The 22,308-nt window shown below is 35.3% G+C and overlaps 1 protein-coding gene across 9 annotated transcripts in view; it reads left to right on the top strand.

Moving 5' to 3' along the window:
* LOC142978874 (protein unc-13 homolog B-like) overlaps positions 1-22,308 on the top strand; it is a 373,594-nt gene that overhangs the window by 288,242 nt on the left and 63,044 nt on the right. For 2 of the 9 annotated variants that reach the window (XM_076123472.1, XM_076123470.1), the window contains exon 2: positions 15,878-20,694. The exons of 4 other annotated variants lie outside the window; for them this stretch is intronic. In XM_076123472.1, the coding sequence (XP_075979587.1) occupies positions 16,165-20,694 (4,530 nt within the window). In that variant the 5' untranslated portion in view covers positions 15,878-16,164. Of the gene's footprint in view, positions 1-15,158; positions 20,695-22,308 lie in introns of those variants that run through there. 3 more of the 9 variants (XM_076123475.1, XM_076123473.1, XM_076123474.1) reach the window with 3 other exon arrangements.

Genomic DNA, 22,308 nt, shown 5'->3' with positions numbered 1-22,308 from the left:
CGATATATTACACACGCGTCTTGACATTGAGCTGACATTGCTCTCATTATAATTCCGATATTGCGACTCGCTTCATCTCTTGCGAAATCTCACTAACGATGAATATTCAATTTGATGAAAAAATATGCGTCACAAAAATGTTTTCGTTGATAAATTATACTTATTATACCATTATTATGACTATACCTAGAATAGGTTGTTAGAAAGCTATAACCACTAAGGTGATAACTTGCCAATTACCACATTATTTTTTTGGGTAGCTAAGAAATATGTTAGACTAACAAATCAAAGATAATAATTACGACATTTTTTCAATAATAAAGCGTCTTTTTGAGACTTATAGTTTCTTTACACCACACCAAGAAAATTTGTTACAAAATCCTGCACAAATACTTAAATAATTTGCACAAATACGTCATAAAAATTCTAGAACATTGCGTCCAGTAAAATGTATCTATGAAAGTTCAAACAACTTATTCTAGTACTGGCTACGAGTCCAAGTTGTATAGAAAAAGTTTAGGTTCCAATGAGGTGTGTCATGTGACGTCACTGTCCAATTCTAGATGGCCGAGCCACAGAGTATTTTACGGATCTTTAACTAAAATATAGATGAATGAGTTTCGAATGTTCTGGATGGTTTCTATTGTTTATTTCTTTTTTTTGTGTACAGTCGAGAAATGCGAGGTATTATTGTTTCGGTACGTTATATTTGATTTCATGTTTTTGATGGTTGAAAATCGACAATTTGTATATAATAGTTTCGTACCAACAAAAGCGACATTTAAGCTTAAAATATTTTTATATTTCACAAAAAATTGCTCGCTAGCTAAAAATATCTGCGGTATTTCCATTTTTGAATAATAAAATATATCGGTATTAGCGTTGGACCAAAACAGGATTTTCAGCCAGAATTTTTCACAAAATAGGTGACATACCAGTTATGGTCCTCTATAACGTACGCATTTCACTGCGCTTGAAAAATGCTTTGTTTGCAGCGATGCGGAATTCAATACATCATAAATTGTGAAAAGAAAAATTGTTGAATACACGTTATGTTCAAAAATATGTAGGCCGTTGAATATGAAAATTCAGAAAATCAAATAAAAAGTGAAAAGTGAGGAACAGGTGTTTTGATTGTGTATAGGTATTTGTAGTTAGGAAACAAATCATAAATATTGAATGCACATTTTTGTTAAACATTATCTAAACATTAACTGTAAAAAAAATATGTGTTAGGAATTAACATAAACTCTTTCCTTACAGAAAAGAATTTTAGTTTCTTCGACTTCTGACGATTAAAATAAACACCAAAATATTGAAGTAAACAAAACCTCATCTTATTACTATTTCTATCGAGGTCAGTTTTACTACGAGATCTAGCTTGATTGTCGTTCGTGACTGTACCTCATTAACGCCTCAAGCCGGATCCCAACGGTTACCGCACAATGGCCCGCGGATACGGCTAGAAACCTTTCTTCGGCATTCAGACTTCGGCTAACGAGAAATCTGACGAATGAATAACGGTGACACCACTATTATTGCGAAATTAGAATTAAAAAGTTATTTCAAAATATAAGGCTAAAGAATTTCATTATGATTTTAATGTTGAAGTTCTTTGAAATTCTAATCGTAAAAATCTCCTAAACTTTTTTTATTGCAAGCTTTTGTTTTTTTAATAGTTACTAGAGTAGTACGTAAGCAGACTTTAACGTTAGTAGAAATAAATTCAAATTGCCTTTAGACCGGAACTTCAGAAAGTAAACCAATACTCTTCAATTCTAATAAATATAAAAATAACTTCGAGTCAAAGTTATGATGATTAGTTTAAAAGAATTTTCCTTTGAGACTTGGTTCTCATAAAAACTAAATGCAATTACTCTTTGAAAGTAGCAGTTTTAAAACAAACCTTGCCGATGTATTTGCTGAAAAAACGAATGAAAGAGTACCGTTTGTCGATTTTGTTTACGTTGACGTTTGATACAAACGATATGTAATGGCGGCCTGACCTAATAAGTGTGACCCGGTTAAATTGTTAATCGTCATTCTGATAAATTACATTGTACGTGAAAGAATTTCAATATTTTTTTCAACATTTTAACCCGCAATATCGATATTAGCGTGATCTTTAAATTCTTTATGTTTTCAGCGAAAAATATATTAACTAAAACATGCTTTGTAAACGAGAATTTATTAAGCGTTGTCACGTTTTTAACCTTAATTATCAGCTGGTGTGAATTTTACAAAAAATATTTTCCACGGTCATTGAGAGCGCCCGCTAAAAAGTTGAAAAAACGTGTTACAATTTCAACCAACAGCATTAAACAGCTCTTGGCATTCAAAACGTTTTCGTTACCACATTCAGCTCGCGTTTCTCGCAACGAAAATGCATTGAAGGAAGTAAGAAAATGTAAGGAAACGCTGACCCAGATACGCCCCGTAGACATTAAAAAAAAGTCAACATTTTCCTCGCGTGCGTAACAGGAGCTGTTCTCAATGAGCCTTAACACAGCACGAGAAATCCATTCTCTTATAAAATTTATAACCTGTAAAGGTTGCGTGATACAACCCTGCACGTAATATAAGTTGACCACAATAAGCGATAAAAACTTAGCCCTTAGCCCTCAGAAATAATTTACCGTTCTGAAAGTGTCCCACGCGCTCCATCGCAGTACATAAACTTTGTTAATACACTACTGAATTATAGCAATGCTCAGAGGAAATTGCATGTTACGAGTTGTTCAAACAGGGAAGTTTTATTACCTGTGCTTGCTCGGGATACGGATATTTGCAAAGATTCCGAAGTTGCGAACTTACAGGTTTAGAAACTCAAAGATGTTTGACGATTTCTCTCAGATATTCAGTGATAACGGCATTTTCCCTTGCGAATGAGACTAATGCATATTAAAATGTACTAACATAGAATATAAACTGATTTAAAAGATCTATCTGAGAGATAAAACTAGTGATACTTGACTTAAGCTGGCAAAAGGAACAGGCACTTGTGAAGCGACATATTCTAGTAGTAGACCCTTGAGAGATATCTTGTTATGCTAAGGACTGCCGTTACGTCGGAGTATGTTTCAATACGGTTCAAAACGTTGACACTGGAGCACTAGTGGAGTGCAAAAGAATAACAATGAGATACACGATAGAATGAAACTGATACGACTGAGAGTAGTTTGCTTGGCGTTTAGATAAAACGATGCGCAATGTACGCAAACCAGAATCAAGTTACGCAGAACACTACCGACGACGTTTCCCAACACGGTGCGGTTTAATTTATGAAATTGCCACCACGGAAAACAGAGCCTAGATAACGCCGGTCGCAAGGGACACAAAGGGTGTGTGTTTGGGACCGAAGGAAAATGTTGCGCTAGACGCCAATTGAAAATAAACCCTTTGACATTATTCATTAAGCGCAAATTGCTTTGTAAGACTTGTTACGGTGAGAACACAAGGTGAGTCCACCTTGAGCTGGCCTGTTGTCGTGAATGAATTAGTGGTTTCGTGAAATTGACTATTATTGTGGTGTCGACGTATTATTATATATAAACACGATGATTAAGGTACTCGAACATTTGGAATGTTTGCCTTTATTTAGGTAGGTGACTGTTTGCCTGCTTTCTTGTTAATACTAAAGAGCAGCGCATAATTAAAAACAAATAAGAATATGAAACGAAATCAACCCTAATATTGTTTTTGAAAGTTAAAATAACAACCTAAGAAACCTTTTCTTATCCGTATGAAAAATCAGTATTGTAAGCTTGAAATAACATCACAAATATAAAACAGTTAAGACAATATGATGTAAAGACAATACGAGAAATGTAATTGCAAACCTGATATGAACCAATAATGAGAAAAATAATATGCCGAGACGAAAGAACAATGAGGAAAAAAGCAATAACAAAAACGCCTCGAATACAGGAATGTCATTGATGAATTTTAATTCTCGTACCTCAATGTTTTTGTGTGAGAATCTTTATTTATCATATTGTACATCCAGTGATTGTTGACCTCAATTTATTTCTTCAAAGGTCGGCTCCCTTTGTGACTCGCAGTTGTAATATTTTAGTATTTTATTCGTCGGGACTCCCTTTAAAACTCTTTTGTTTGATTATACCAATCTTCTTGTATAAAGTTTGTCAACAATTTTCTGACCTACTTTGTTTAAAAGTGTTACAGTATTTTCCAATTTTGCGGCGTCATATCCGATTATGTTTGTAACGTTGAAAATGATTGTCATCCGCCTTTGTGCAGTTTGATGAGAATTTTTATTTTATTTCGTATTTGCTTACAAAAGAATACGTAAAGCGATATTCATGAAGCATTAAACATCAAAGTGTCATTTCTTTGACATATTTCGTAGGAATCCGCGTACGTTTTTTTAAATAACAGAATTAATTTTAAAAAATGCTTTAGGAATACAAAATATTTGGAACAAACGTGTAGTACTGTTGAGCCACTATCCAGGCATTTTAAGCTTGAGCTATACAAGCTCTATTTGTTGTTAATACCACGCTTTACTTGGAATACAAAAACACTACTGATTGTAACAAAGTCATGTTCAAAACACAACAAAATTGTTGATTCACATTCAAATTGCCGGAAAGACGTTATACTATTATAGTGGTTCCCTAAATGACACCGCCACAAAATAAACATCTACTCACGAACCTCTTGTCATTCAACTAACCTTTTACCAATCAATATGATTAATGCAAACATAGCTTTTCACCGAAGCAATATAAATCATTATAACTCGACAAGAAAATTACACTTTCTCGACTCAACGGTCAAAGATACGAACATTATCTTGTCAACTCTTCAATTTACGTTTAAACGTAAGACGCCTTGTCAATCGAGTGTTTCTATTAAGTATTCGATACCGTATTTATGTCTTAAGACGATATAGCGACGGGTTTTGATCGAAACCTACTATTTTCGTGTGTCATGTAGTTTAGCGATAGTTACAACAGTTTTGTACAAATGGTAATAAGGGTTTATTTATTTAGAAAATTGCCTAGATACATATTAAACAATCACAATTTTACAACCCACATATTTCAATTAATTTAACCATTGCTACATTCTTGAGTTCAATGCGAATGTGATTATTATACTTAAATCTTACACCATAATTTTCATTTTATTCGTGCAAGCGTAATTTTTTACAACTCTTCTATGATATATTATCTAACTCATAAATTATTCCTATTACGTCTTAGTAGACATTAAGCCGGTTTTCAAAATAGCCCTAGACATCTGAAAAACTTTATTCTTAGAAGTTTCACACGGTATTAGATAAGAATCTAGGTGATATGAATACGAAACTAGTGCCGACGCGTCCTTACACACGCCGTATTGTGAGCTAGTCTGACCCAAAATCCAATCTATATAAAATTCATAGCTTGTAGCTAAGCCATGGCAACCTATTTTCCTATATTACGAGTCCTAGACAAGACAACCAGATGTTCTGTTTATTCTTTATTGAATTCTTGCTGAATGAATACTTGAATGCTTATTTCATGCACGTATCTCATTTGACAGCTAGTGTACGTCAAATTGATGGTCCCTATTCCGTACATTGCTGCTTTGACATAACGTGTTAATGACTATAATCTAAGGATGAAAATAATGTACAGCTTTCAAATAGTTGTCAACTGTGGTATTTATGGCCCCCATGAAGATGTAAGTGACGTTCAAAATTTGAACGTGTTAATTTGGTACAATATGTATTATTGATTTGTTTTATACACCTCTACTTCCACCTTCGGGTATAACTGGCATAATAATATATATGTATGAATGTATATCAGAAGAGTTGTAAATAGTTAGTCATTCGATTCTCGTATGGAAATTACAGTAATAAAGGGTTGAAGTAATTTTACCTCTGAATACAATAGGCATACTAATTCACAACGTAATTATACATACTCAAATAATTTCCCAACAATATAATTAGTCTCAAGAGACTTGTAAAATATAATATTATACAATATGTCCATGATGATAAAATTTTACGATTAGAGTAGTTCTAACCACTAAGGAATACTGGGAAATACGGAAACCGTTGAATAAAAGCTTGAACCTATGAAACTGTAATTAAGAAGTTTAATAACATACAGTTGTGAATTCGTAATAACTTTATAATTTTTTAATGAACTTCTAGTCATATATCTATACTAATATTATAAAGCTGAAGAGTTTGTTTGTTTGTTTGTTTGTTTGTTTGTTTGAACGCGCTAATCTCAGGAACTGCTGGTCCGATTTGAAAAATTCTTTCATTGTTAGATAGCCCATTTATCGAGGAAGGCTATAGGCTATATATCATCACGCTACGACCATTAGGAGCGGAGTACTAACGAAAAATGTTACAAAAACGGGGAAAATTCCCATTCTCTCTTACGTGACGCAAGCGAAGTTGCGCGGGTCAGCTAGTAATGGATAAAATGACAATCTGTGTGTAAATTCATCCTTTAAACTATTTCCTTCTACTCTGAATAAAAAAAAAATGACACTCTTTCTTATGAACGATTTGTAGGAATTGATTCAATAGTTCCAAAGATTTACCCTCTTCAAAGAAACAGCTACTCTCTATTTCTGTTCCAGTTTCTCCTCATCAAGATGAAATAGATATACCAGATTTCTAGAAGTTTCTTGTACAGTACTAGTCCTTGAACATAAATTTCGAATCTAGCCAACTAGACTATTTTAGATTTAATTTGACCATGAAATATTATTTGTTTAACTAAATTAGTTTTGCCATGCTCAAAGTTACATTGTAAATGTTGGTCCGTCTAACTCAATTGTCTTAAACAATGAATTACTTTGAGATTACACAGAAAGTTTCGTTACGTCACAGGGTACGCAGACTGAAACGGGCGTTGAATAGTTTTAAAGATATGGCCGTGTAATTGAAATACTTGATGGCCCTTGAAAACGATTTCATTGTTAGTTGGCTAGTAGATCTTTATTTTTGTTATTTATTAACATTTCATACTGTTCTCTAGTGAATCTCTCCGTAAAGTATGGTTAGGATTTTTTTAATACAATTCGAGTGTTTGTCATTTAGTAATAGTGTATTGAAGTATATTTTGATTAACGATAGATTGTTTGTCTTTCATCAAATGTTGACAGAGGTTTCAAGACAGCTACGCAAGTAATGCCGTATAAAAAATTGTGTTGAATATATCTCTCGTAGTGTAAATAAAACCTTTTCTAGGAACACGCACGCGCTGACACAAAGGTCAACTTGCATTCTTATATCAGTCACAAGGACGATAGAATCATAAATAACTAACATACGTACTAGCAGCTTGCATAAAATTATCACCAGCAGCCCTTAAAGCATTTATTATTAAACTACCAACATTGAAAATTCCGTTTGAATTCGCAAGTTTAAAATGTTTCCGTCCATTTGTCGTGTCAGACGGATTGTTGATGTTGCCGGATGCGGTGCTTGCTTTGTTACCTACATGAAAAAAAACGTCGGCGAAAGGAAGGGTCCCGATGGACGAGGGGCTGTGACAGCTCGGGTCATCGTGTCAAAGCTGATTTCAGAACCCGCTTTTATTAAAAACATTTTTTACATTAGGAAATTCCGGATATTTGAACTGGAGATTTATCAAAAAACAAATACGTGCTAAGGTTTATTAAAATTTAAACCAATAGAGCCGATTTAACACTCAGACCGTTTACAAAAACCACACAAAATAGAACCTAAATCAAACGTTATTCTATTATAGAGTTCAAAGTTTTTCATTTGAATTCAATTTTATCGCAGTCTATGAAATATGTTTTTCGTGATTGAATCCATAAATTAACTGGAATATAAAACGTTGGAAACCTGTCCTGTTACGTGATTCGATCGGGCCGATAGTGGACATTTTTTTCTGTAACCTGCAAAAGCTGGGTGTGAAAAACGGTAACACTGAATGAAATGGGCATGAGTCGGCAATATGCTGCGGGACGGACGTACACTCGCGCTCGAAATCGTTTTGTTGACAATCCTCGCTTATACATACTTACCTTGCAAACGGCTTTTTCATTTGTTTTCACGTTTGAAACTTTTGTGCTATTTGAACAGCCTCAGTGGGGAGAAATGCGAGATTTTTTACGAGTGGATGTTGAAATTTCAACGTCTATTTTTCAACGGTTTACAGAAGACAAATAACGTTTCCCGTTTTAGGTATCTAACTTCTACGAGTGCTTTTACATTTGTTGGTTCTGAATAGGTATGCGCTCGGTCCGAATTGCAGTATAAATAACAAAGGATAACAAGTTTCGGATCCAGACCACCGTCTAGGAAATAATATTGCAACGTTTACTATGAATTGTTTGCAACCACTGTGGACTTGAATTTATAATAGAATTTTCTGCCGTATTTTTCTGCTATTTACAACAAAAGTTTGTATGCCATCAAAAACATTCTGTAAAAACCTCAAGTCTCGCCGTAAAAAGTTGTGAGATCGATATAATACCAAGTCGATTAATCTATTTAGTCTCTACATAAAGGACCTTCTGTCTTAAATTATTACGTATGTTATTATCATGCCAATTTAAAAAAAAATACCTTTAAAACAAAAAGACCGACCTGGCCATCGCATGATTTGATTATTAGTATGTATCACACTACACAGCACGACGAGAAGTTAATGCTCCTGAAATGTTAATGGCGAATTTGTGTTTTCTTGCGATGACCAAGTCGATCTAATTGTTTTAAAGGTATTTTTTTTTAAATTGGCATGATAATAACATACGTAATAATTTAAGACAGAAGGTCCTTTATGTAGAGACTAAATAGATTAATCGACTTGGTATTATATCGATCTCACAACTTTTTACGGCGAGACTTGAGGTTTTTACAGAATGTTTTTGATGGCATCTCACTTCTTTTTGTAGAGCGAACATAAGTCCAATTTGTATGGAAAGACGTTTTTTTTTTCATAATTCAACATATTTTCCTATGGGAATGTTGTTCAGTTTCATGGGCTAAACACCCTTATCCACCCTATACCCCCTCCCCCGTTATGTCTCATATAGTAGGTACCTATTTACACCTATTTATTTTATTTTCTACTGTAATAATAATTCATTAACTGCAAATGTAACCTTGTAATCTTATACATTTATATGGGATTACAAAGTTATTGTTGCAGTTGGTGTATTTAGAAAACTGGACCGAAATTAGAAAATATTAAAATTTTCCCATGATTAAGACACTAAACCCTATTTGTATTCTAAATTTTAAGCTTCTAAGTCTGCTAGAAGTACCTTAGACTTTTGATGATCGGTGAGTCAGTGAGTGACAAAATTCAAAATTTTAACAAGTTGTCATTCCTAAACTACTGGTTCAAATTGACTGAAATTTTAAATATACCGTGTTTATACAATGACTAATTAGTTGCTGAAAATCCAGGCTTCTTGTTTTATCCACAACGAAATTATAGGGGTGTCAAAATTAGCCCGAATTGCTTCGAGAAAAGGATGTTACGGCCGTGCCGCTTTTTTTTTGCTCGACTTGCGGGGGCACTTCCGTGCCCCCAGATAATACAAAAATACTATGACTTATTGTATTATACTTCTATTTATTGTCAGATTTTTAAAACATCTTCGTATATCTGCTAAGTATCGCTACAAACACAAACGACAACTTGATTCTTGATGTGAACTTTGTCCAATAAATCTTTGACTTTCAACAACTATACCTCAAAATGTAACATCAAGTTTCGTAAAATACAACTAAATACAAAATCTACTAACAAGGTCCCAACTATCATTTATAACGATAACAAACTAGACCGGCAACTAGTAAATAAATAATGGTCTGAAATTCCCGAACCCGCAAGTAATTTAGTTTATTCACTAAACGCCTACTAAACAATATTTAGAATAACGACTGTCGTCTGCGCTATTGTCGGTTTAGTAAAATGTGCTGATTATTTTATGAACAAACGGGCAGGTTTTTAACGATATGAATAGGAAATAATAACGTTATAATTGTAGTAGTACGCTAATAGATATTTAGGTAGGCAGAAAACGGCCCAAAGAAAGATGTGATACTGCAGTGCAAAAAGATATGAGAGAATGTGAGGTTTCCAAAGACGATGCCCAGGACAGAGCGAAGTGGAGGAGTAAAATTAAAAAGGCTGACCCCACTACCATATAGGATTCATAGCATGAAAGAGAAAGAAGTAGTAGGTATTTAAAAGAAAACGAGTTAGCGGCGTTTCTCTTTTAAGTAGAGACATACTTTAGTTTCCGTGTTGAAGCAGAGATATAATATCTTGTAATGAAAACGAAATATTCTAACTTTTTATTAGTGGCCATAACGTTGTATACATGTAAACAACGTCCTATCTGATAACGCTCTCTATTGTTACGGAAGAATAGAGTTGACATGTCAATAAAAACAGTACAGGCATGTCAACTCTATTTTGACTGAGTAATCAATTATCTGGTATAATTCAAAGTGAATCAATACTCGTAAACATGTTGCATTATTTTTCGAGTTTGTTGAGTGTAATGAAATTGTATTTCACAAAGTGCTTAAAAGATACACACTAAATTATTCACTCAAGAATTCATTTCCATACACAAAACATAATTCTCAAAAAAAAGAATATATATTTATAAAATTGTATTAACCAAACCTTGAGTTACGATGTTGGGTTCGAGATAACGCGTCTACGAGTGCTGAGTGTAATTTATTCAAATTGTTTACTTACGCCTTTGTGGCTCGTCGCTAAATCAATATTACCTTGTACTAGTCTACTTTGAACTGAGGTGACAAACGATCTTTGTTAAGTTGGAACGTAAGCTTTAAAATAGGCCTCGTTAGTTTAGGCGAGACTAGCAATTTCTCAGATTTTATTATGTATTTTTGTGGATAGTTACAAAAATGTGATGTTATAGAAGAAGATAACAGTCGAGTTACTGAGTTATCTTAAGGTTTATAATTATAACAGATTCTTCCGGTAGAAATGTCTGGCAGAAATGATCCCATCATATTTTTTTAAGAGACTACGAATTCAATTCAAGTCACCAAGTCACCGATAAATGAAAAATGTATAAATACATCAATTTAATTCCTTCTTAGCTGAACCAAAACTATACATTGGTCGTTACAACAACTCTTAAGCGATATTACATCTTATAGCCACTCAAGAAAATAAATAGAGACATAAAACAAAAATACACATACGAGCAAAAAACTCAACACTTTTATACATTAGACATGGCGTTATTATCCGTGCTGTTGCGGAACAATCTGGCGAGCATCTGGCACTCTTGAACAGCTGCCAACATCTGCATCCTGCCGCCCGTAATATCTACGCGATGCCCCACTGCAATGATTAACTTGGGCGAGGATTTTCCTTTTAAGATATATATTTTTCGAGATTAACTTGGCAAGGAGTGTAATTCTCTTTTAAACTTTTAAATAGTGCGCGTTTGTAATACGGTTGAAAGATGAATGCATCTATGTATTATTCGTCACGGATTGCTTAACGATTTGACAATAGGTTGGCCCGTAGTTTGCACCGTATGCCCGATTTTCTGGTAATAATACATTTGATTCAGACATCAAATAAAGAAAGAGCGTTTTTAAACCAAATAATGTTGTTATCTCAGTATAATAAGTCACTTTTTATCTTAGTAAGTTATTCATTGTGAGCGCTTACACAAGTTGCACCTTTGCAATAATAACACATGCTCACAAAACTTATTTCACCTAAAGAAAACTTCCGCAGCCATCCCGCAAATCCGCGATCACCATAAAACTAGCCGTAAAACAGCCGGAATATTAAATAAATAGTTTCTGGACGACAACCAACTACTTAGATACTTTTCCTTCCCAGTAAATATTAAGCAGTAATCTATTAACCCGCGAGCTGGCTGTGAAACGGCACATCTGGTTTGTTGAATGAATGCCAACGACTGGATGCGAGAGATGTCAGTAGTAATCTTCAGTCCATTTGTGGGACTGGATTGGCAAGGGACCGCTTTGTTATTGCATGGTTTATTTCTTAGATTGGAGGCTTCTTCTTTTGATATTTTGTACCTTATTTCGCCGAACAATTGTAATAATAAAATATGATTGAAATGGCATCGTATTTTATCGTGATTTCGATTCAGTTGGTGGGTTTTGTTTAGGTTTAATAAGGTGACTTATTGATATGAATTTGAGCAACGTTATATTTTTTTTGAGTTTAGCAATCTTTGAATTGAAATAAAAAAAGTTGAGAAAAGATCGTTATAGTACTGTAATCATAATTTAACGAGTAAATTTTAAAATGTCACTTCACATTTTTCTAGGTAGTATACCTTTTTATGCGTGTTCGTGATTTTTCTCTCATAAGACTTTTTACCTAGTCACTTTGTGACATTTTGCGCTACGCAGACCTCGCAAAAAATTTCAATATTTTTATTTTACATCAAGTGACAAGCAGTCTACCTCCATTTTAAATATTCTAGCAATAATTTTATCACTTTTATTCGAGTTATTTGCGTTTTAGAATAATTTAACCGTTAAGGCGTTTGAACAAAATTAACTTACAATTTGTTATTGTGATTTAAATTTAACTTTATTTGGTACGTTTTGGTGGTTTTGCATAGTCCTTTGTCACGAACAAACAATTTGTTATACTAAAACTAACTTATTATTCTAGTACTACTGTTGAGGCGAATTAGTAGACAAATCCTAAATGGAATGTTAAATTAAATAATTTTGCGTATCATGCCAATTTTGGTCGCATTGACAAATTAAAACTGTAATGAATATTATTAGTGCATTAATTTTATTTTATAAAAGGGCTTCACACTTCGCGTCGTTTAGACTACAACAATATTTGTATGGCAGCTCAACATCATTTAAAAACAGACAAAACCAAATTTATACAAAAGCAAAACCCTCAATAATAAACTAAGGAAAAACACCAAAAACATTCCGAAACATATTTTCTCTCGTGTTATTTCAACAGAACTCATTATTTCTATGAAAACAGGTCGTAACAACATATTCCACCCCGAGTTAATAGAGCGAAGATCCCATAAATCGAATAAAAGGTTGACGCGTACAATTTATATGTGACCGCGGGACGGTGTAGATTGAATAGGCACCTGTACCCAAAAACCGATCACTAGTACTTTGAGACTATCTGAAATAGAACTTTAATTTTGAGACTACATATGTTGCTTTTAAAGTGTATGCTGCTCCGTATAATGATATTAATATTTGGGCAAGTTAAAAAGGATATATACTGCTTGTGAAAGGGGTGGTTAGGTTAAAATTTATTTAACTGATAAGAAAAATATAGATATATTATAGTGTCGAAAAGCAATATTAAATATTTTCATGAGTAAGAGGAAGCGAATACGGCAACAACGCATTGTGATAGTGACATTCAGTCCCGCACTGGGTCACTTTAATAATGATTATAGCTATCAGCAATTCAGTACTACAAGTTGTCAACATCAATACTACGAACCTTGAAAGTAAAACGTTTCTACTATTAGAATCTGAGAAAACTACAAGAATCTGGTATTGTTAACTCTTATAAGTATTATAAAGTGCTCTCAGAAATTCTCCTTCGACCGCGGCAGTCCCTCCAATATTGGTTCAATTATTGGCAAAACTTTGATCGCACGCATCGAAGCTTATGAAATTGTACCTTGTTATGTTTGAAAGCCCTTTACTTTCATATAATGTTAGTAGGCCCATCAAGCCTTATATTATGTACCTACTTATACTAAAGTATCTTTGATCCTTATTGGATTATTTCTCACGTACTGACATTTCTCGCGTTTCCGGGAATCGTTTCTGTTACGAAATTTGAAGAATATTTTATAAACTATTTGATATTCATAGTTCGATCGGCTTTGAGGTTTGCTTTTAAATTGCGGAAAAATTACCTTTCTTGTTATTCAGTATCTTTATTTTTTACATGGCCAAGCATTTACTCTAAAATTGATAAAATCAGTACGAAAATTATGAAGTATTAAACTTCATAATTTTCGTATTGATTTTATTCGCCTTCTGATAGTAGTGGTAGCAAACATTTTTTTTTATTCCATCTCTCTACATAAGTTCTACGTCTTCCTTTGAACCTTTGAGCCAAAGAGCAACCATAATATTCCCATAAGACAATATGGCGTACAAATCGAATTAGTGTTTAAAAGTTGGTGGCATTTGGCCAGTATCCAAGAGTTTCAATTGGGGATTGCCAACCGAAGAGGCTCTGGGTTGTGTCGGTTCATTGCCGCTAATTCAGTTTGTTGTCGTGACGTGGAACAATGATTACTTAATGCCGGTCTAGTTTGAACCGGCTGGATTTACTAGTTGGTACAGTTTTTGAATGTCTTTTGAACTCGGATTTAAGTTAGAAGGTCAGTTCTAATTGGGAGACGTGAATGGCTAGTGTAATGTGATTAAGATTGTACTAGTACCTGTTTAGGTTTTTAGTAATCTTGTAAGGCAGTGAGTTGATAGTTAAATATACGTATTATAGGTGGAAATAGTCCCCTAACGATTTCATTGGTGAATGAATTCTAATTGTTACATCAATGGTAAAAATTTAAAATTTAATATTAGCAACGAATAAGTGTACAAAATAGGGCAAAAAATAAGCTATATAAATGAAGACATTCATTTTACATTTTCAAAATATTAGTACCGTAACCTATAAGCGTATACGATTTATTTATTCTTCTCTACGATCCATTAGTATCGGATCATTTAGTTCATAGCAAATATAATTTTCCAGTGCTTGTGTGTCATTATTCGTTCAATTTACTACATTTATGAAATATTGGGCAAATGTCCAGGAAACGTCGTAAATCGTTTTGGATGAACTTGTTGTTTATTGAAAACATAGTCTGTTGTAAATCGTTATATCGGCAACAATTTAAATGTGACACTTTTACTACCAGTTGACAAGATATAGTACAATGTATTTATTTATAAAATATTGTATACCAATATACGCTATTATGTTTTGTCATGTGGCTTTAAGTAAAAGTTTTTCGCCATGGAAAGTTTCGAGAATCATATTTTTCTCTCGTGCGTCTAAATAAATATGTAAACATCAAGACAAAACATTATTATATTCTTGAGAGATTGTTGGTAACTGCCTAACGAACATCATACGCAAATAAAGCGTTGGTATTTAATAAAGTAAAAGCATATGTACGCTGGTATGCCATATTTGTGTAGATAATATTATTATTAAGTCTTATACGATCACTTTTGCCATGAAGCATTTCTACAACATATAACAAAACGTCGGCTCACATTGTTTAGACAGCTATACGCGCTATGTACACGCTACATCAAATATTCCCCTACGTGGTGTCAAAGGCATTCCTTCTTAACTATCTAGTCACGTATTGCCCTATAGACCGTCTTCATTTACTTAGTTTGCGTCAAGGAAAACATAACTTTCTTGTGATATAAATACGAACAAATATTTTTTGGACTTTTGTTTACCACTGAACAATACTCCCTGATTCACAACCCTAAGGTTACTTTAAGCGAAGCGGTGGTGGGACTCGGCACTAATTTCCTCTCGTTTTATCCCGCTTCCTCTCCTCGCCGAGCGACGCCTTCCACCTCTGAGGCGCACTTGCTCACGTGGAATCGAATACGAACCGCTTAGCTGCCTCCCACAGGAACATGTCGACTTTCTTTTGAGATACGCCGCTCAATACTTAATATATTTTTAACATTTCCGTCGTCAAAATTGGATCGCAACCACAGTAAAGTCTACATATTCCGTCGAGGTATTCCTTTGCTCCCCATCCACTGGTGTGCACATAAGTCGGCTTATGTCCAAATCAGTGGAGCTCGGCATCCGCTAACGAAATCTTTTATTTACAGTAAAGTGATAAGTGTAACTCAAAGTATATTTTTGATGTAAACTAATTATCAATTTCATTCCGTCGAAGTACAAAGTATACATTTTAAAGTGTTGAACAAATTTTAATAATTTATTAAACAGTGAAATAAAATAAACAATATGTGTTAAACATTCAGTGAGGGAAAATGACTTTAGTGAGAACTGTACGCGGTACAGAACTGTTTCGCGTGGAAAGTGTGAACAATAAAACGATATGGGATGACTCATAGTGAAAAATGTTACTCGCAACCCACTGTCCGATCCGAAGATGATGCGCGAAATCCACGACAATGCTGGGGCAGGCGCAAGCGGCGCGATGGAGGAAAGCGAGGTCGGCGGGAATGGGGGTGCAGAGGTCGATATGGACGACTGCGGCTCCCTCGCGCTTCCTCCCGACCTGCCCCCATACTCCGGCGACTACATCATCAGCGACTACATGGAACGTCTTGGCACTCGTCTCAATATTCTCGAGACGGAGCTCAAATATGCCTGGCGCGCCCTCGACTTGCTCAGTCAAGAGTACGTCAGGATGTGGGAGCGGCTCGAGAGGTTGGAGACGTTGCTTGCCGATCAACAGGGTGTAATATCAACATTACTCGACTTTTACACATGTCGAACTGTCACCTCCAGAGACCCCATCACTCGACTAGAAGTGATCAGAGAGATATTAGGCAACGGTACAGTCGAAGATGGCATAGAAGAAGGCTTGGATATTGGACGGAGTTCAGTACTACTAGTTCCTCAAGATGAGGTGATGGAATCGAACGAAGCATTTTATAAAAGCTTGAATCAAGCTTATAGAGATGATCTCGTGTGCGATGAAACATCCAGACCACCATCACAGTTGGATATGATCTGGGAGGCTCCTGAAGAACCTGATTTAGAGATAATGCCAACAAGCTCTAGACAAATATACACATCATCAGATTACAAACATTACTGTGGACTAAAGGGTGGACCCGAAATCAGCGAGAGGGATTTGGTGGATTTGTCTGCTTTAAGTACAATAGATCAAATAACAGTAGATAAATTACATGAATTAGATAGATTGACAACCCAATTACACAAAGATTCAAGAGAGTTAAAAGACTTGAAAACGAGGCTTTTAAGTCCCGAAACAAAAATAACAAAGCATGACAGGGAAATAGAAGCTAAAGCGTTGGTCGAAGATGGGAATATCATAAATGAACAGCTCAAAGGTGTATATTCAGGGGGTGAAAACTGGGCCATCAATGATATGATGAAAAGTTTCGATGACTTTATGTTAACAACTCCAAAAGATGCTATTGTGCGAGAGAAATCCCCATCAAGGTTGTCACTCACAGATACTACAGATAGAACAATAGATTACTTACCACCCACCCTTTCTCCGCGTCGAAAGTTTGTGCCCGAGAGAACAACAACAGAACCTTACACAACTGTAACAGGTCGTTTAGCTTATAGTTCGGCTGTCGCCAATGCAGAGATTAATGCAGCCAAAGCATCTAAATCGCCTAGTGCACTTTCGAGAGACAGATTTGAATATAGTTCAACATACCAAGTAACAGACACTTCCAGACAAATTTATTTTTCTAGTAAAGGCTTATCTCAGCCTTTAAACGAGATGTATAAATCAGGTTCCGAGCAACACTCTCCTTTGTCAATTCATGAAATATACAACGGACCTAGTGCTAATGAATTAAGTTATGAGGATAATAGGATGAGGAAATCACCTAGTCCGCCACCTCCAGCCCCGCCAAATGGTACAGATGCATTCCCGTCTATTGAAAACAACAACGAACTAGTTGCTCATCAACCAATGCTATCAACGAGTAGCGCTATGCCACATGATGGCATGCGTTTAAGTCCAAGATCTCCTAAATCTCCAAAAACATCACCAAAACATGTGAAGCGAGACTCTGCTAACATCGTTGCAGCTAAATCAGATTCTGGACTATCATCTATGAGTGGATGGTCAAGCTTAGAGAAAAGTCCAGGCTCGCCTAAAACAGGCCGAATTACACATGGAAGTCACGATTCTCATAAAATGAGAGTTCCTTCCCCGCAATCAATACAAAGAGTGTCGTATGAACTTGAGTCGAAGCCATACATAGAGACACTTGTTGACTCGTATCTTTATGAGGGTAAAAATTTGAAAAGCGATTATAATTTGAGAAAAACCGATCACATGACGAAAGAAATTAGTTCAAGAGATTTGAGTAAATTGCAAGGAAAAATTGATAGTGATTATATAAAAAGCGAAATACCCTATTCGGTCGCCGATCAAATGACCCAAATAAGCAATATCGGGGAGTATTATTATGGCAATGAAGCGCCGTCGATATATTCCGTGGCTGGAAATAGGCAACCAATATTCACTACTGTGTATAGCACACCGAGAGGAATGTTGTCTGAAGATAGGAGTTTTTCCGAATTATTAGATAGAAATGAAATTGCAGAATCTGTTGCGAGGCCCGCAGTAGATTCTTATCCGCCAGAGCCTAGTTATCATGCACAAACTGTTGTGATGTCGGCGGCGAATGCCAACAAACGACCTCTGACAAGGGCTAATACGATGGGCGCGAACGATCCGCACTTTTATCAAAACGGATATAAAGGACATCGTGCTGGGTACCCACCCGGTAATCTCACTGATGCCCTTTCATATTATCCAACATCAAGTAGATACGACTCACCAAAACGAGCCTCTTTGGAAGATCAACTATCATGGCAAGGTGGCAGTAGGTCTCCAACAAGTTCAATGGAAACGTCAAGCTTGAAATCGCATTCTTTGAGTATAACTGAAAGAAAACAATTCCAAAATCAATTACAACAAGAATACTTTAAACAACAACAATATGATCAACGAAACGGTAATATTATGTATGAAAATCAAGGATTTGATAAACAAGCTATGCCAGAACATACAAAAATAAGAAAAGAACAATACGTCGACTCTAGTGGCATATTGGTTTCGGAATCGGGTTATTTGTCTATATCCAATAATTTCAAAGGAAAGCAACAAGACAAACAGCCTAAAAAACCGAAACGTACTTCATCCTTAAAATCTGCTATGTCATCTATGAGTCACTGGTTGCCTGATTTACATTTGCCTAAGAAACATCGTTCGCACTCTTTGCCATCAGGAGTGGATACAGTAGAACAGCCACAGCAAGAAAAGTCCTTAAAAGAAAGAATATTATCAGCGCAAAGAAGGAAGAAGAAATATCACTTGGTGGCATCCATGTCTGGACTATTGCAAAAAGCAAGGAGAAAGCATCAAGCTAGTCATCAGTCGTTATCAGATCCAGAGACGTCTGAAACGGAATGGTCTGGGGGTCGTTCGAGTGCTCAATCAGAGGACAGTGACAGTGTTTTCTCTGACTCTACCCATGAGGGCAGTATGTTCGCTAAAGTGGCTAATAAGCCTAAAAGAAAAATAAATAATCAAGAAATTATTGAACAGCAACAAATGATCCAAGATAGGATACAAGAACAAGGAGCATTGGAATTCCGAGACGATGAAACTGAGTGTATAATTGAGGAAAGCGAAAAGTTTACGACAAGTAATGTTATGCCTCGAGACAAAAGTGATGATATTGATTTTCACTTTGCCCGAGTTAGTCAAATGAAAAAAGAAACTAACAATATACCAAAATTGGAAAAATTAGACATCGACACAGATATATCTAACGTCGATTTGTTTGAAGAGGACGAAAAAACTGACAGTCAGTCTCCGGGCTCTCTGTTTGCTACTATTGGTGATGTAAAAAAGACAACGAATACTTCAGATGAAGGTTTAAGTGAGAGTAACAAATCTTATAGTGGTAGCTCCCAAGAATTCGCGGTATCTCGGGCGTTGGGTAAATATCGCTTACGAAAGTCAACATCAGTATCAGACGAGCATATTGCTGATATATCTCCACCTAAAGGCGAAGTAGAACCTTCTGAAGAAATGACGGAAGAGTATCAAAGTCAAAGAGAAAAGAAGGTTCGTAAGCCAAGCCCACCCGAAGTTGTAAACACACAGACACTAACGTTAACAGAGGAATCGTCAACTCTTCCTGAACGAAGTCCGTCGATACAAAGCACACGTGGTTTACCTAATAAATTTCAACCGCGTCACCAACAAAGCTTAGAGATTCCAAACAAACATGATGACGATGACAGTAGAAGTACACACTCCTGGCGAAGTGGTTCTCGAGTGTCTTCAAGAAGGCAAAGTACGGAAGATAGTATTGATTCTGAAGATGAATGGTACTGTTACGAACTCAGAAAATTGGAAGAAATGGAACATCAGTCGCAAATGGAGGCAGAGAGGCAACAGACATTGCCTGAAGAACCGGAAGAGTTTGATGACTACGAGGAAGAACCAAACGAAAATCTTAAGGAAAAAATGTCATTTGTTTTACGAGAACTGAAATTAAAGACAGCAACTGTGAAGCAAAAGTATGATGAGTCTCCAGTAAAAGATACATGGAAGGATATAACAACATTCCCTGTAATTGAGGAGACAATAGACGATATAGACGAAAGGGAATCCGACGATGATAAATCGTTTGATGATTCTGGTTCGGGTGAAACGTCAGGACCTGACAGTCCGGTGCAAAGTGGTGATGAACTTGACGACGACTACGATATGCCAGAAATCCATCATGATCCCCTACCTATGGAAGAGCCTCCGCCGCAGCAGGATGCGCCAGTTGGGAGCAAGTGGAAGCTTCTCAAGGCTCTCAAAGACCGAAAAGCTGAAGACAAAGCATCGGAATCGCCCGCCGCTACGACACCGTCAGCCGAAAAGGACAAAGTCAGCGCCGGTGTAAGTTATCTTATGCAAAAGTTTCATGAAATTAGAGTAAAGAGTTAGGAATAAGGTTTGTAGGATGTAAGTCAGATAACTTCCGAATACATAAAATAAAACTAATAGTTAGACTGATATACTCAAGCCATTGCTACATTATTTAACCCGCTTTACAACTCTTAATACAAGTTAATAATAATATGATACTCTATTATAACGTAATTTATATAGAATAGCGATTAGGACGTGTAATTGTTGTTTATAGTCGTCCATTTTAAAACGATTTCAAGTGAAAGATTAATAAAGTTTCTGAACTTCTACTATCTCAACACTAGAAGTTTTTAACGACGTTTTACTTTGTTCATATTTTAGTAATATTTGACCTAAAGAACTAACTGCGGTTGTGAGAAATATAACCATATTTCAACCAGTTTGTTTTTCTCCTTATACTGCTATTGTGTATTTGAATGCATAGAATAGGGTGCTCGTATATACAATATTATACTTATATGATATTTACTTACTATTGACGCTCTTTCTATTTAATTGAGGCAATAATTAGGTATAACCGACGCAATAGGGTACTAAGAACTTTCTATATATATTAAAGGATTTTTACATAAAGCTTAAGATAATATTCAACCAAACAATTATACAATTTTTAACAAAGATTTGCTTGACGATATTTATATTTGGAACAATGGTAATCTTTACATACAACTTAATGTACTCAGTATTATACATGTGTTTGTTGCTTGATAGATATTGTTTGATAATGTTAGTGACTATACTTATAAATGAATTTGCTGTCTATAATTAAATTAATTCATGTATTAAACAAAGCGGCTTGGGGAGCATTTTGTCGTACAAAATTCATTCACCGTCATATCATCTCATATCAGAGAAAGATGTTCCTTTTATTTATAGACGACCGCTCTAAGCAACTTTAGTCGCTCATGAAATATATTAAACTATAGAAAACATATTTATGAAAGATAATATAGACTAGTTTTATGCGAAAAATCATAGAGCCCGATTGCGGTGATCCATAATAAATTCAAGATAGAAGATTATTGTCCAGCAAAGGCAAGTTATATTTCGGACAGAATTCAAAAGCTATAAATCCTCTGCTCCCATATTAAATGAAGCTCGCAAATAAATACAGTTTACACACGCGCACCGTGGTCGGGAAAATAATTTATTTACCTTCATAGTTCTTAACCTTTTAACACTCTCCTCTCGATTACCATATCAAATTCACTAATACAATGGCTTTCATTGTCATTTACAAACTCATTCAAGATATATTATGATACTCATAATAGAATTAAAAATACAACAATGTATTTTACTAGATGTCACACGGCTTAGATAATCGTATAGCTATTTACACTTACATAAAAATATAGCTGGCACATTAATAACATAATATTTAGCGGGAAGTTTTAGATGTTGATATTGCGTAGAATTATGAATAAATGGGCGTTTATAGGAAATTATTTTAGCAATGTTTTGAATGCGTTGACGATTGCAGGCTTGTGTATTGTTGTATTGGGACAATGTAATGTTAAACTTAGCTTAATTTGTTACTCTTGAGGCTTACTTGGTCGACATGTTTTAGGAAATGTGTGC

Source organism: Anticarsia gemmatalis, chromosome 15 (assembly GCF_050436995.1).
Source record: "Anticarsia gemmatalis isolate Benzon Research Colony breed Stoneville strain chromosome 15, ilAntGemm2 primary, whole genome shotgun sequence".
Lineage (NCBI taxonomy): Eukaryota > Metazoa > Arthropoda > Insecta > Lepidoptera > Erebidae > Anticarsia > Anticarsia gemmatalis.
The sequence above is the reverse complement of the archived record's forward strand: the minus strand, read 5'-3'. Positions and strand labels throughout refer to the sequence as shown.